General features: G+C 41.9%; 1 protein-coding gene across 2 annotated transcripts in view; it reads left to right on the plus strand.

The window, feature by feature from the left end:
• Window positions 1-3,546: 3,546 nt before the first annotated feature.
• Window positions 3,547-16,159, plus strand: part of FAM151B (family with sequence similarity 151 member B) — a 32,181-nt gene continuing 19,568 nt past the window's right edge. For both annotated transcript variants that reach the window (XM_055342293.1, XM_055342292.1), the window contains exons 1-3: window positions 3,547-3,690; window positions 11,311-11,436; window positions 15,323-15,488. In XM_055342293.1, coding sequence (XP_055198268.1) covers window positions 3,666-3,690; window positions 11,311-11,436; window positions 15,323-15,488 — 317 coding nt within the window. In that variant the 5' untranslated portion in view covers window positions 3,547-3,665. The remainder of the gene's footprint in view (window positions 3,691-11,310; window positions 11,437-15,322; window positions 15,489-16,159) is intronic.

Here is a 16,159-nt window from a genome sequence, read left to right on the forward strand (position 1 = left end):
TTGAGTCCCGCATCGGGCTTCCTGTGGGGAGCCTGCTTCTCTCTCTGCCTATGTTTCTGCCTCTCTCTCTCTCTCTCTCTCTCTCTTATGAATAAATAAATAAAATCTTAAAGAGTTTTTTTTTCTCCAAAGAAAATATATACTCAATAAGCACTTGAAAATATGCTCAACATTATTAATCACTAGAGAAATGCCCATCAAGACTAGAATGAAAAAAAAAAAAGAAACAAAAAGACTAGAATGAGATTCTACTTCATTCACGTGGATGGTTATCAAAAAGAAAATCAACAGATAATAACAAGTATTCATGAGGACATAGAGAAATTGGAACTCTCATACCTTGCTGGAAAGAGTGTAAAATGGGAGTAGCTGCTTTTAAAAACTGTTGGTAGTTAAAAAAAAGTTAAACATAAAGTTCATTATGAACCAGCAATTCTATCAGAGAAATACCTTCTACATACCTCCATTCAGAATCTGTAGGTGGGGTGGGAGGTGCCTGGGTGGCTCCAGCCGTGGAGAGTCTGCCTTGGGCTCAAGATGATCCCACAGTCCAGGGGCCCAGCCCAGTGTTGGGCTCCGTGCTCAGCAGGGAGCCTGCTCTCTCTCTCCCTCTGCTGCTACCACTGCTTGTGCTCTCTCACTGGTTCTCTCTGTCAAATAAATAAAAAGAATCTTAAAAAAAAAAAAAAAAGAATCTATACATGAATGCTGATAATCAGTATTAGTTATTAGTAGCCAGAAAGCAGAAACCATGCAAATGTCTATTTACTGATGAACCGACAAGTAAAGTGCAGTATATACAAACAATGGGATTTTACTTGATCATAAAGAAGTACTGATGCTGTACTGAGGGAGCTTGCAAACATATGCTACGGAAGGACGTCAGTCACAAAAGACTATAACATCGGACGATTCCATTTATGTGACGTGTCCAGCATAGGCAAATCCACAGATACAGAAAGTAGACTTGTGCTTGCATAGGGTTGGGCAAGAACTGGAAAGTAACTGCTCTGGGGTGATGAAAATGTTCTTCGGTTGACTGTGGTGTGGTTGGTTTCACAATTCTATGAATACACTGATTTGGACACCTTATTTTTTAATTTTTTAAAAGATTTATTTAGAGGTAGCCCCAGTGGCGCAGCGGTTTAGTGCCGCCTGCAGCCCAGGGGGTGATACTGAAGACCTGGGATGGAGTCCCACGTCGGGCTCCCTGCATGGGGCCTGCTTCTCCCTCTGCCTGTGTCTCTGCCTCTCTCTTTCTCTCTGTGTGACTATCATAAATAAATAAAAAAAAATTAAAGATTTTTTTAAAATTTATTCATAGAGACAGAGAGAAAGAGAGAGGCAGAGACACAGGCAGAGGGAGAAGCAGGCTCCATGCCGGGAGCCCCAGGCAGGATTCCATCCTGGGACCCTGGGGTCACGCCCTGGGCCAAAGGCAGATGCCCAACCGCTGAGCCACCCGGGGAATCCCTGATTTGGACACTTTAAATGTGTAACATTTTTTGTCCATTAGGTACCTGCAAGTCAAATATGAGCCAACTAACTGTATCTCAAAGACTTAAACACACACACACACCACTGAAATCATTAGAATTTAGTGTTTTCTGAAACTCTAGAAATCTTTTTGGTTCAGCTAGAGAACACCCAGAGGATACTGGAAGCCCAACTAAAGACAAATTGAAATAATTACAGCCCAAGTGTGGGAAGACTAAAATCCATTCACATCTGAAGGGCTGCCGTCTGCGTGGTCAGGGGACGTGGTACCTTCATTTATCCCCGACGGAGCTGTATTAGGCACAGTGATGCTGTTTGGGGTTACACGGAAGAGGTTTGGTGGGGGGAGGTCCGGAGCCCACGGCCAAGAAAGAATGCTTGAGACGTCTTTGGGGCAAAGGGTGGTTTCATTAGAGCCCGGGGGGCAGCCCGGGGGGCTCAGCGGTTTAGCACCGCCTTTGGCCCAGGGCGTGACCCCGGAGTCCCAGGATCGAGTCCCACGTCTGGCTCCCGGCATGGAGCCTGCTGCTCCTTCTCCCTCTGCCTGGGTCTCTGCCTCCCTCTCTGTGTCTCTCATGAATAAATAAATAAAATCTTTAAAATAAGTAAAATCTAAAAAAAAAAAAAAGAAAGAAAAAGCCGGGAGCCGTGGGCAGGGAGAGAGCTGCGGGGCCTGGGAGGGGAGGCTGATTGTACCCCTGGGAGAGGGAGGGTTGGGGAGCGTGTCCTCCCTAAGGAGCTTTGGAAGCCGGGTTTCCGGGACCTCGAGGGACAGCTGTTGTGGGAAAAGGCCACTTAGCACCGTCTAATGAGACCCGAGTCATGAGACCCTACAGATCTGTACCGGTGGGCCACGTGCTTGGGGATGATTGCCCACACGTGTCCTGGGGGCAGAGATAAAGGGAATTTCTTTTTTTTTTTTTTAATTTTTATTTATTTATGATAGTCACAGAGAGAGAGAGGCGCAGAGACACAGGCAGAGGGAGAAGCAGGCTCTACGCACCGGGAGCCCGACGTGGGATTCGATCCCGGGTCTCCAGGATCGTGCCCTGGGCCAAAGACAGGCGCCAAACCGCTGCGCCACCCAGGGATCCCCTAAAGGGAATTTCTAAAGGAATTTTTATTTTCTTTAAATATATATATTGTTTAATTTTATCCACTTATTCATGAGAGACACAGGCAGAGTGAGAAGCAGGCTCCACGCAGGAGCCCGAAGACGGCGCCAAACCGCTGGGCCACCCGGGCGTCCCGAGATTCCATGTATTTATTCACGGGAGACACCGAGAGGCAAGGACGCAGGCAGAGGGAGAAGCGGGGCCCCCGCGGGAGCCCGACGCGGGACTCGAACCCGGACCCGAGATCCCTAGGCCCCGCGCGGCTGCGGAAAGCAGGTCAGGAGCTGTGGCCATCCGGGCACTGGGGAGAGAATCCAGCAGCATCGCGCGCTTCCTGCGCGAACAATGGCAGGAAGACGGAGGCAGCAAACTTTTTTTTTTTTTAAGTGTAAGAAAAAAATAAATAAAAAAAAAAATAAAGTGTAAGAATTTTTTTTTTTTTTAGATTTTTTTTACTTATTTATTCATAGAAAGAGGGAGAGGTAGAGACCCGGGCAGAGGGAGAAGCGGGCTCCATGCAGGGAGCCCGAGGCAGGACTCGATCCCGGGACCCCGGGGTCACGCCCTGGGCCGAAGGCGGCGCTAAGCCGCTGAGCCACCCATGGACCCCCGAAACAGTCAGGTTTATGGAGAAATGATTCCTTGCCATTTCAGGATGTCACTAAAATAAAAAAGGGACGACACCCCCGAGCCCGGGAAGCACATTGCACCGCCCCCCGCGCCCGCTCTCGCCCGAGCAATTCCCGCGACACTTGGGCGGCGGAAGCGGCCCCCGACGGCGCGCTCCGGAACTCGAGCTCCGCCCCGCGAGCTCCGCCCCGCGAGCTCCGCCCCGCAACTCGGGCTCCGCCCCGCAACTCGGGCTCCGCCCCGCAACTCGGGCTCCGCCCCGCAACTCGGGCTCCGCCCCGCGCGTGCGCACCGCCGCCCGGAAGCCGCCGCCCGGAAGCCGCCGCCCCGGAGGTCGCGGGGGCCGCGGGCGGCGGCGGAGTTGGGTCTGCCGGCTTTTTAGCCGCCTGGAGGGCCAGCTGCGGCGGCCCACGGCCCGGCGCCATGACAGCGGCCGCGGGGGTTCCGGGTAAGCGCGGACCCCGCCGTCGGGGCCCGGTGGGTGGCAGACCTTGGCCCACAGGCTCGGATGGGGGCGCTGGGGCGGCCGCGAAGGGCAAGGGCATCAGGCTCTTTTCGAAAGGGAATTCTTTCTTTCTTTTTCTTTCTTTCTTTCTTTCTTTCTTTCTTTCTTTCTTTCTTTCTTTCTTCTTTCTTCCTTCCTTCCTTCCTTCCTTCCTTCCTTCCTTCCTTCTTTCTTTTCTTTCTTTTCTTTCTTTTCTTTCTTCCTCCCTCCCTCCCTTCCCTTCCTTCCCTTCCCTCTCTCATAGGGTAGTTTTGGGTTCATAGGAAGCCTGAGCGGGAGGACCCAGAGACTCCCCCCGTAGCCTAGGTGGACGCTTCCCCAGCGTTTCCCACTGGCCCCGAATCGCAGCGCTTGGTCTCCCTTAGGGCGCCCGGCTGATAGTGTACGCCCCTCGGGTGTAGACAGGTGCGGGTCGCGCGGCGTCCCCACCTCTTCGGCCTCTTCCAGGATGTCCTCCGGGTGCAGGCGGCAGTAGCCTCTTCAGATGCGCTTCTGCCCCCTAACCCTGTGCCTTCGAGGTTCTTCACGACCTGAGAGCTCACCTCCTTTCAGCACTGGGTGATATTCTTGCTCGGTTGTCTGGATGCGCCAAGGTCGATTTACCTCTTCACCCATTCAGAGACCTCGTGGTTGCTGCTAATTTCTGGCACTTAGGGGTAAAGCCCCTGCAAACGTCCATGCGCAGGCTTTTCTGTGGACTTAAGTTTTCAGCTCCTTTGGGTGAATATCAAGGAGCACCATTGTTGGATTGTATGGTAAGGGTATGTTTAGTTTTAGAAGGAACTGCCTTTTATTTTAAAGATTTTATTTCTTTATTAGAGACACAGAGAGGCAGAGACAGAGGCCGGGGGAAGAGCAGGCTCCAAAGCGGGGAGACCGTCGCGGGACTGGATCCCGTGACCCCGGGGTCCCGCCCTGGGCCGCAGGCGGCCCTAAACCTCTGAGCCACCCGGGATGCCCCCGAAACTGCCTGTCTTTTCAAGTGGCTGCAGCATTTTGCGTTCCCACCAACAGTAAATGAGAATTCCTGTTGCTCTGCTCCCACCAGCGTTTGGTGTTGTCAGTGTCTCAGATTTTGGCCATTCTAATAGGTGGGTTGTTGTGCCTCATCATTCTGTGTTTCTCTGATGACATATCATGTGCAGCACTTTTTCAAATACTTGCCATCTCTTTATATTTGGTGATAAAGTCATTGGCCCATTTTTAAGATCCAAGTTGTTTATTTTCTCGTGTTGGCTTATAAGTGTTCTTTATATATTGTATCCAATATCAGCTGTGTCTGTTGCAAATATTTTCTGCCAGTCTGTGGCTGGCCTCTTCATTTTCTTGATATTGTCTTTTGCAGAGTAGAAGTTTTTTCATTTTAATGAAGTCCAGCTTACCTAGTCTTTCTTTCCTGGATGGTGCCTTGCTGCTCTATCAAAAAAGTCATCACCACATCTGAGGTCATCTAGGTTTTCTCCTATATTCTAAGAGTTTTAGATTTTGCATTTAATTTTTGTGAAGGATGTAAGGTCTGTTTCAGATTCATTGTTTTCCGTGTGGATGTCCACTTGTTCCAGCATTATTGTTAACAAAGATTGTCTTTATTCTATTGCCTTTGTTCCTTTGTCAAAGATCTTTTTTTTTTTTTTTAAGAATTTACTTATTTGTTCATGAGACACACACACACACACACACACACACACACACACACACACACACACACACACAGAAAGGCAGAGACACAGGCATAGGAAGAAGCAAGCTCCATGCAGGGAGCCCAATGTGGGACTCGATCCTAGGATCGTGCCCTGGGCCAAAGGCAGGTGCTCAGCTGCTGAGCCACCCAGGTGTCCCTATCAAAGATCAATTGACTATTTACAGGGCATTTACTTGAGGGCTCCCTGTTGTATTCCACTGATCTCTTTGTCTGTTTTTTCACCAGCACTGCCCTGCCTTGGTTACTGTAGCTTTGTAAGTCTTAACGTTAGGTAGTCTCACCTCTTTGTTATTCTCCCTCAGGATTGTGTTGGCTAGTCTGGGTTTTGTGCCCTCCATATAAACTTTAGAATTAGTTTCTCAATATCTATAAAATAACTTAGTGGGATTTTGATTGTGTTTGCTTGAATCTGTAAATGAAATCGGAAGAACTGGCATCTTGACAATATAAAGTCTTTCTATCCATGAACATGGAATGTCTCTAGTTCTTTGATTTCATTTATCAGAGTTTTGTGGTTGTCCTTTTATAGATCTTGTACATATTTTGTTAGATTTATACCTAGGTATTTTTGGCTTTTTGGGTGCTAATGTAAATGATATTGTGTGTTTCATTTCAAATTCCAGTTGTTTTTTGCTGGTAAGTAGAAAGACAATTGACTTATATATTAACCTTGTATCCTTCAAGCTTGGAACAATCACTTATTAATCCTGGGAGGTTTTGTGTTGATTCTTTCAGATTCTTTGCATAAACAGTCATGTCATCTGTAAACAAAGACTTCTATCTTCTTTTCCCAACCTGTATACTTTTTATTTACTTTTGTTGTCTTAGTGCATAGCAAGTAATTCCAGTATGATTTTGGAAAGGAGTGTTAAGGAGGAAGGAATATTGTGTCTTGGGGTCATGGTTGAAAGTGACATTTACTTGATCTATAATTTCAATAGATCAAATAGAGAATAGTTTTGGCAGTTTGGTTTCTCTTGAAATTGGGTGAGAGTGAGAAATAAAGACAAAGGGATGTGGCGAACCATTATTCCAGCTTTTTGTTATATAGCTTTTGGAAGTTGGTATCTAGTGTGTCCCTTTCACTTGTCCCCAGAGTTGGGAGGTATTTTAAACCAGGCAGTTCTACTCCAGAAGGTGACAGTCTCTCTCTCTCTCTCTTTTTTAGGATTTATTTATTTATTTATTTGAGAGTGATGGGGTGGGGGAGGGAGAGAATTAGACACCCTGCTGAGCGAGAAGCCAGGGCTGGATCTGAGAATCCTGAGATCATGACTTGAGCTGAAATCAAGAATCTAATGTTTAAGTGACTTAGCCACCCAGGGGCCCCCAGAAGGTTAGAGTACCTTTTATAAAAACCTAAGTAGTCACATTAGACAGGTTTGGTGACATATTCTTTTTTCAGCTTAAGTGTTTTCCTGATTGTAAACATTATACATGCTCATTTTAGAACATTTGTAAAATGTATATCGAAGTAGGAAAAGAAAGTACACACAATGCCAATAGTAACTTTTTGATATATTTTCTAATGTGACTGGTAAAATAAAATGGGTTAACTTATCTTAAGAGGTTTTAAAATGGAGCCAGAAGGCTATTAAGGAGGAAGGCCTTATGCACATTCTCACCAGGTAGAACCATGAATTTTTGAACTGGGCCAAAGTGCAAACATTCCAAGGACTCTGCACAAACACCTGCAACTTACTGCAGTAACAGACTTTTTCTTAGTGGTAGCCTTAGCTACCAATCATGCTTGGCTAAGATCAGTTTTCTGCTACCAACATCAGATAAAATTTTTGGTACACAACATATAGAGACATTGTTTGTCTTTAAAAGCCCCTGACTGGGCACCCCGGGTGGTTCAGTGGTTTAGCACCTGCCTTCAGCCCAGGGCGTGATCCTGGAGTCTCGGGATCGAGTCCCACATGGAGCTCCCTGCATGGAGCCTGCTTCTCCTTCTGCCTGTGTCTTGCCTCTCTCTCTCTCTGTATCTCATAAATAAATAAATTCTTTTAAAAAATAAAAAAATAAAAGCCCCTGACTTTGAGTTGTTTTTTTTTGCTTTGTTTTTTGTTTTGTTTTGTTTTTTTTTTTTTAAAAAACCTCCCTGAATTGCAATTCTCAGACCCCAACTAAATGCTTTTATTTCAGTTCTGGCTCTTCTCTTGGTTGACACTAACAGCCCTAACTTTTAAGAACATAGTATACATGCCACCATATGCTATATATCTTCCTTGGTTTTCTCCCCCCCCCCTTTTTTTAATATACACACTACTTTTTTCAGAGCATTAGTTTTTAGTTACTAGAACAACACAAATTTATTACCTTATAGATCCGTGGGTCAGAAGTCTGAAATAGTCTCACTGACCTAAAATCAAAGTGGCAGCATGACTGCATTCCTTCTGGGGGCTCTAGGAGAGAATCCCTATTTTTGTCTTTTCCATCCTCTCGTATGCATGAGTTCTTTGGCTCATGGTCTCTTCCTCCATGTTCAGAACCACCAGTGGCTGGTCCAGTCCTCACATTGCATCACTCTGACACTGACTCTCCTGCCTCTGTTTTTCACTTATAAGGATCTTGTGATTCACCGGGCCCACCGGTGTAATCCAAGCTACTCTTCCCCACCCCAAAGTCAACTGAGTAGCAACCTTAATTCTATTTGTCTCCTAAATTCCCCTTGCTATGAAATATAACATATTCACAGTTTACAGGAATTAGGACATGGACATCTTTGGGGGGTCATTATTCTTCCTGCCATAGTACCCATTCATATTGTTCCCACTGTGCTTTTTTTCCACTTAACATATCTTTGAGATTATATCAGTACATATGGATTTGCCTCCTTCTTTTTAATGGCTGCGTAATGTTCCATTGCATGAATATATCATAATTTATTTAATCCATAGTTGATGGATATTTAGTTTCTTTTCACTCATGCTGTTACAATGTCAGCAAATCTCCTTGTATCAGATGTGTCATTTCCCATATATGAGCTTATCTGTCTATGGGATAAGTTTATGAAAGTGGAATTTCTGAGTCAAAGGGTAAATTTTTTTTACCATTATCTTTTAAAAAACTATTAAGATATAATTCCCATACCATACAATTGACTTATTTAAAGCATATAATAGGGGTGCCTGGATGGCTCAGTGATTGAGCATCAGCCTTCAGCTCAGGGCATGATCCTGGGATCCTGGGATGGAGTCCCACATCAGGGTTGCCAAAGGGAGCCTGCTTCTCCCTCTGCCTATGTCTTTGCTTCTCTCTGTGTCTCTCATGAATAAACAAAGTCTTTAAAAATAAAAAATAAAGCATATAATATCGTGGTTTTTAGCATATCAGAGTTGTGTAAGCATCACCACAATCCATTTTAAAATATTTTCATTACCTCAAAAAGATATAAAAAATAGGGGAGGGCATATCTTTGTAAGTCTAAAACTGCTTCCTGAAAAAGTACACTAATTTTTAAAAAATTGAAACAATTTTGCCTTTCTCTTGGCCCTATTTTCAGTTATAGCCTAGCTAAAATAGTAATAATATGCTAGGTCACAGGTAATTGCAGACTTCTTAAATTCATACACAGTTGTGACTAAGTCTAAGGTAACAATTACACCCATTATTAGGGCAAAGAGAACTTTTTACTTCAAATGTTTTTAATTGCTGGAATTAGGGTTTTTTATTGTTAATTTGTAAGTTGCCCTTCTAAAATTTTGAAAGGTGCCACAGACATCCAATATGCACAATTAACTTTTAGTGTTTTTGTAATTACATGCGTGATCACCATTTTTGTGAGGCTTTTGATATATCTTAAAAACTTTTTTAACAGCCATAGCAGTCATATATTTTATCATGAAGATATACTATGTTTTAATTATTTTCCCACTGTTGGACATTTCTGTTTTAGCCTATAATTAATGCGCCTTCTAAAAATGCCTAACTCAGGGGATCCCTGGGTGGCGCAGCGGTTTGGCGCCTGCCTTTGGCCCAGGGCGCGATCCTGGAGACCCGGGATCGAATCCCACATCGGGCTCCCGGTGCATGGAGCCTGCTTCTCCCTCTGCCTGTCTCTCTGCCTGTCTCTCTTCTCTCTCTCTCTCTCTCTCTCTCTCTGTGTGTGTGTGTGTGTGACTATCATAAAATAAATAAAAAAGAAAAAAATAAAAAAAAATAAAAATAAAAATGCCTAACTCAGGACACCTGGGTGGCTCAGCAGTTGAGCATTTGCCTTTGACTCAGGGCATGATCCTGGGATTCAGGATCAAGTCCTGCATCGGCTCCCCAGAGGGAGCCTGCTTCTGCCTCTCTCTCTGTTTGTTTGTTTATTTCATTCATTCATTCATTCATTCATTCATTCATTCATTCATTCATTCATGAGAGACAGAGAGAGAGGCAGAGACACAGGCAGAGGGAGAAGCAGGCTCCATGCAGGGAGCCGGACGTGGGACCCGATCCTGGGTCTCCAGGATCACACCCCAGGCTGCAGGCGGCACCAAACCGCTGTGCCACCGGGGCTTCCCGATAAATACATCTTTTAAAAAAATAATTAAAAAAATTTAAATGCCTAACTCAAATATTTTAAAAATGTATTTTCATCTGAGTCTGAATGGTCTGTGACTGTTGCATATGCTAATAGAGCCATGTGTTCTGGGCTATAGTGGATGCTACAGCTAACTCTCACTTTTATTCTGTAGCTCAATATTCAGAGTGGTTGCTAAATTCCATGCATGTTGGTTAGAAGTTCTCTTTGTATATCCCTCCATTCTTTAATCAAAATTTACTTTTTCTCAATGTCTTATCAGCAGTTTCTGCTGGCTATTTTTAGATTTATCAGTTATTAGGTAGAGTTAATAATTAACAGAAGATATAATCTCATGCATAAGGAATTTACAACCAATTGATAGGCACTAAAATGTTTTAAATGCATAAACAAGAATTATGTAATTTTTTTTCATTGTTATATTGGGATATGACATAGTATGGAGTAGACTTCTGTTCAAGTATTTTAGTCTTGATTAACTCACATTTTTTAATGCTTAATTAAGAGAAAATCTGGTAAGCCAAAAAGTAGTTGATTGATAAGGGAATTATGTATATTTGTACATACTAGGTAAATCTATAATTACTAATTCAGAAGTTTATTCACTCATATAAACGTTGAGATTCATAATCCAAAGGTGAATATACTTACATGTGTCATTTAAGATTCTAAATTGTTAATAATATAGAATGGGGCCTCAGATGGAGAAAACAAGTTGCACAAACTTTAAAAAGCTTTAATGTAGCTTTTAATAGGACTTCACACACATTTTACTTATTTATGGTCCAGGATTGGGGAGGATATCATGTGAAAAATCTTGCTTTAAATACCTGCTTCGTACCTTATCTTTTTCTTTCTCCTTACTTCCTCATAGCTTCTGAGTTTCAGACTCCCCTATATGCTTACTAATTATTAGTTATATATAGCATGTTTGTGTGTGTGTGTGTGTATATACATATACACACACACACACACACACACACACACCTCCCACGTCATAATGCTTGTTCTCAATTATTCCCAGTTTAATTACTTTATTATTCTCCCCCACAATATGCTCTGGCCATTGTTTTTTTTTTTTTAAAGATTTTATTTATTTATTCATGACACACACACACACAGAGGCAGAGACACAGGCAGAGGGAGAAGCAGTCTCCATGCAGGGAGCCCGACGTGGGACTAGATCCTGGGTCTCCAGGATCACGCCCTGGGCTGAAGGCGGCGCCAAACCGCTGAGCCACCTGCGCTGCCCGCTCTGCCCATTGTTATTTTAAAATGTTTGCCCCATAAAAGCAATCCATTCTTTTTAATATAAATGTTTTTTTAGGATCTTGGAGTGAAAATATACTAGAATATTTTCTGAGAAATAACCAGATCACAACAGAAGATGGTGCTGAAATCATCTGGTATCATGCAGCTAACCACAAGGCACAAGTGAATGAAGCACTGAAAAGTAAGTCAATATAATTTCTTGTATATACACTGGATAATACATTAATTCAACTCTTCTTTGAAATCTGGGCATATTTGCAGGTATCAAAGGCTTAGATGATCAAAGTGTAAATTCTAGGCTGATATAAATATTTTTATTAAAAGATCTCATTTTCTTTAAAAAATGAACAGATTTCCATAATGGAAGAATTTTCTTATTTTCCAGAAGTGATTTGCCTTTTCTGTGTCTATTTGAAAGTCTCAATATATTATTATACTTGCTTATATACTATGGTGATTTGAGTAAAAAATTGTTTTTTAAAGATTTTATTTATTCATGAGAGACACAGAGAGAAGCAGAGACCTAGACAGAGGGAGAAGCAGACTCCTTGCAGGGAGCCCAATGAGGGACTCATTCCTGGAGGAACTCAGGGATCATGCTCTGAGCCAAAGGCACATGCTCAACTGCTGAACCACACAGGTGTCCCAATTTGAGTAAAATTTTTAAGATCAGTGTATGTCTTAAATATTTTTGTGTCTTTCATAGTGTATTAAAGAGAAGCTCAATAAATATTTGTTGAATGGATGGATGAAGCCATTGTATACCAATTTATAATTAATTGCCTTGGGTAGTATTTAAGCTTAGGCTAGAAGAGAGAGAGAGATTATATATATATATATAAATAAAATACACACACACAGACATAATATACATATATTGAGTGTGGCTGTGTGTGTATATATATATATTTCTTCATCATAGATGAACATTGTAGTATTTTTTTCAGCCTTTTCCTTTGAAGTACCCCTGTTGGATGCAGCAGCACAGGAGACTAAAATGGTGTCATTGGAGAGATCTAGGGCATAGCTCAAAGTGACTTGATACAACAAGGAAAATTCCTCAGTCCCAAGTTTTATTGTAAAAATATGTGCATCTTTTGTATCCTACTCAATTATGTATCTGGATAATGTATATCAAAATACATTTTTATTGTAAAGATATATTTTTTTTGTTATTTTTGCTCCTCAAAAAGAGGAGCTTTGGTTTAATATTGAATCTTTGATAACCTAAAGCAGTGCCTAGCACATAATAACCACACAGTGATCATATAATAAGTGAATTTTAGCAAAAGCAAAGCTTCAGGAAAAAGTTGGTTAGTGGATGACAGGAGCTGGCTGGAGTAGAGAATAGGGAGTAAATGTTAATGGGTACAAGATTTCTTTCTGGAATAATGAAATTTTTCTGGAATTAGGTATTGGTGGCGGTTGTACAGCCTTCTGAATTTTTTTTTTTTAAGATTTTCTTTATTCATGAGAGACACAGAGAGGCAGAGACAGGAGACAGAAGAAGCAGGCTCCATGCAAGGAACCCAATTTGGGACTCGATCCCAGGACCCCAAGATCATGCCCTAAGCTGAAGGCAGAAGAAGCTCAACCACTGAGCCACCCAGGCGCCCCTGAATATTTTTTAAGAACCACTGAATGGGGGATCCCTGGGTGGCGCAGCGGTTTGGCGCCTGCCTTTGGCCCGGGGCGCGATCCTGGAGACCCGGGATCGAATCCCACATCGGGCTCCCGGTGCATGGAGCCTGCTCCTCCCTCTGCCTGTTTCTCTGCCTGTCTCTCTCTCTCTCTCTCTCTCTCTCTCTCTCTCTGTGACTATCATAAATAAATAAAAAAAAAAAATTAAAAAAAAAAAAGAACGCCTGAATGGTATACTTTAAAAGTCTGAATTTTATGGTCTGTAAATTGTATGTTAATTTTTTTAATGGAAAAAAGGAAGAAATAAAAACACTACTTTCAGACAATATAGTTGTGTATATAGAAAATCAAAAGATTGCTACAGATAAATGACTGCAACTCATGGGTACGTTTAGAAAATCTTAGGATACAAAGTCGAAAGAGAAAATAAATTTTACTTTATGTAACAATTATACATTTGGAAAAAATTGTTAAAAATTTACAATTTATAATAATAGATGCTAAAATCTTATATTAGAAATAATCTAATTAAATATGGATACCTCACTTTTAACTTTATTTTTAAAATTGTTAATGGAAAGTCATTTCCAATTGCTGATGGTCTGATGTTGATCTGGAAGTTTTCAGAGGTTTCTTAGTCTTCAGATAATGTCCTTTTTACATTCTGTTAGGCAAAACCAGAGCTCCAAATTTTATATTTGGGAATTCTCTTCACAAATCCCTTTTTTCAGCCATGGTTAGTTTTGCAATTTCTTTGTAGTCCAAAGGAAAGGAGAGAAGTTCCTGGAGACATAAAGGCTATATTTCATTGGTTTATCTCATTTGTCCTAGAATATTTAAATTTAGTATAACTATTATTGAAGTGGGAAAGCTAGGTTCTTGTCTCACGGGGTCAAAGAATGAATCTCGCAGACAAAGGAGAGTGAGTAAAGCAACAGAAGTTTGTTTGTTTAAAAGATTTTATTTATTCATGAGAGACGGTGGGGGGCGGGGTAGGGCAGGGACACGAGAGAGAAGCAGGCTCCATGCAGTAAGCCTGATGCGGGACTAGATCCCGGGCTCCAGGATCATGTTCTGGGCCGAAGGCAGGCGCTAAACCACTGAGCCACCCAGGGATCAACAGATGTTTATTAAGCAAGAATACAGAGAAAGCTCTCAGGAGTCACACAGGTCCCAACAGGGTTGCCAATGTGGGCCTCCACTGACAGTAATTTATTTAGAACTGACCAGGGAGAGATCCCTGGGTGGCGGGCGCAGCGGTTTAGCGCCTGCCTTTGGCCCAGGGCGTGATCCTGGAGACCCGGGATCGAATCCCATGTTGGGCTCCTGGTGTATGGAGCCTGCTTCTCCCTCTGCCTGTGTCTCTGCCTCTCTCTCTCTGTGTGTCTATCATAAATAAATAAAAATTAAAAAAAAAAAAAGAGAACTGACCAGGGAGTTTGTGGCCTTATCATTCTTGTGGTGTCTTGGTTAGAGTAAGGACTGTTGATACCATCCTTAATGGCTTCCTTTTGGGTCTGGTTATTCTTTGATAGTCACAGGTGATTTAAAAAAAATTTTTTTACCTTTTTCACCCATACCTGGGGCAGGGTGGTCTGGTTCCCTTATCTCTGGTTTCCCTTATCTCAGCATTCTTGGGATTTTGTTTTGTGAGCCTGATTCCATGACCCCCTACCTATCTCTCCCTACTTAGCCCGGCCTGTCCTTACTCATTATAAATAAAGATGTTTCAATTTGATTAACATGTAAAACTACATTTTTAACAATGTCTATGATTGAAAAAAAAAAAAACAAAATACAGGAGGAACAATGTAAAAATAACAGTATCACACTGTCAGCACATCCAGATCTCAGAATAGTCAAAGTTGTTTACAGAAGTTGTTATATATTATGTAATTTTATGTTACAACATTTTTGCATTTGGGTTTTAAACACATTCATATTAAAGAAAATATATCGGTAAAAAAGATTAAGACTTTTTTTTGAAGATTAAGACTTTTTGAGAATAAAAAATATATTTAAAAAAGCTTTTGTAAAAAAAAAGCTTTTGCAACGACTTTAGGAAAAGTGTGACTATATGCAATAAATACCTATAGTTTCTAATTTGAGGAGTGCGAAGATAAAAGTACTATTTTTATTCTCAGAAACTTCAACAGACACTTATTAATCTTTCCTTTTATACTCACTTTGCTATGTACTGGGAAGAAATTAAATATTATACAACAGCTTAAGATGATCAATGGAAAGGCATTTAACTCTCACTTACTTGATCATATATGAAACAAACCTGTAAAGGCCTACTACAGTACCTGGTACTTAATAGTCAGTAAATGTCAGTTTTTATCTTCCTCAAAAGTCTCATGGACATGACATCTTCTGTAGTCCTTGTTTTATTAGCATTAACTTAAGTTCTTTTATTTGGACAGGTACTGCTCACATGATAGAGGCCGATGTTCTTCTTCCAAGTGATGGATCAGAATATAGCCAACCAATCATGGCCCATCCTCCTGAAACAAATAGTGATAATACTTTACAGGAATGGCTGACTGAAGTTATAAAAAGCAATAAAGGCATTAAGCTGGATTTCAAGAGGTATTTGTTTGTTTGTTTAAGATTTTATTCATCTATTCATGAGGGAGGCAGAGACACAGGCAGAGGGAGAAGCAGGTTCCATGCAGGGAACCCGATGCAGGGCTTAATCCTAGGACCCCAGGATCACGCCCGAGCCAAAGGCAGACGCCCAAAGACGCCCAACCGCTGAGCCACCCAGGCATCCCTTGAAGAGGTATTTGTATAAACATTTTCAGTCTTTTTGTTGTTACAGAGTAACAATGAAATAAAATAGCAATAGCTTCATTATCTATGCTTGACTGACATACTTTTTTTTTTTTTTAAACTAACACACTTTAAATTGAAAATGGAATTGCAAACTAGTATGTTTCAAGAAGGGACCTAAGACCCATTGAGTTGTTTGCTTAAATTTTTTCTTAGGAACTCTTTGAAGCTAAAATTAAGCTTATTTTTATAAAGGGATTTATCGTAAGTGATCATTGTGATAATAGAATGGTAAATTTAAAATGCTACTCTTTTTTTTTTTAAGATGAATTTATTCATTCATGAAAGACACAGGCAGAGAGAGAGAGAGAGAGAGAGAGAGAGGCAGACACACAGAGGGAGAAGCAGGCTCCCCGCAGGGATCCCAATGCAGGACTCGATCCTGGATCCCGGGATCACGATCTGAGCCGAAGGCAGGTGCCCAACCA

This window comes from Nyctereutes procyonoides, unplaced genomic scaffold (genome assembly GCF_905146905.1).
Source record: "Nyctereutes procyonoides isolate TBG_1078 unplaced genomic scaffold, NYPRO_anot_genome, whole genome shotgun sequence".
Taxonomy (NCBI): Eukaryota; Metazoa; Chordata; class Mammalia; order Carnivora; family Canidae; genus Nyctereutes; species Nyctereutes procyonoides.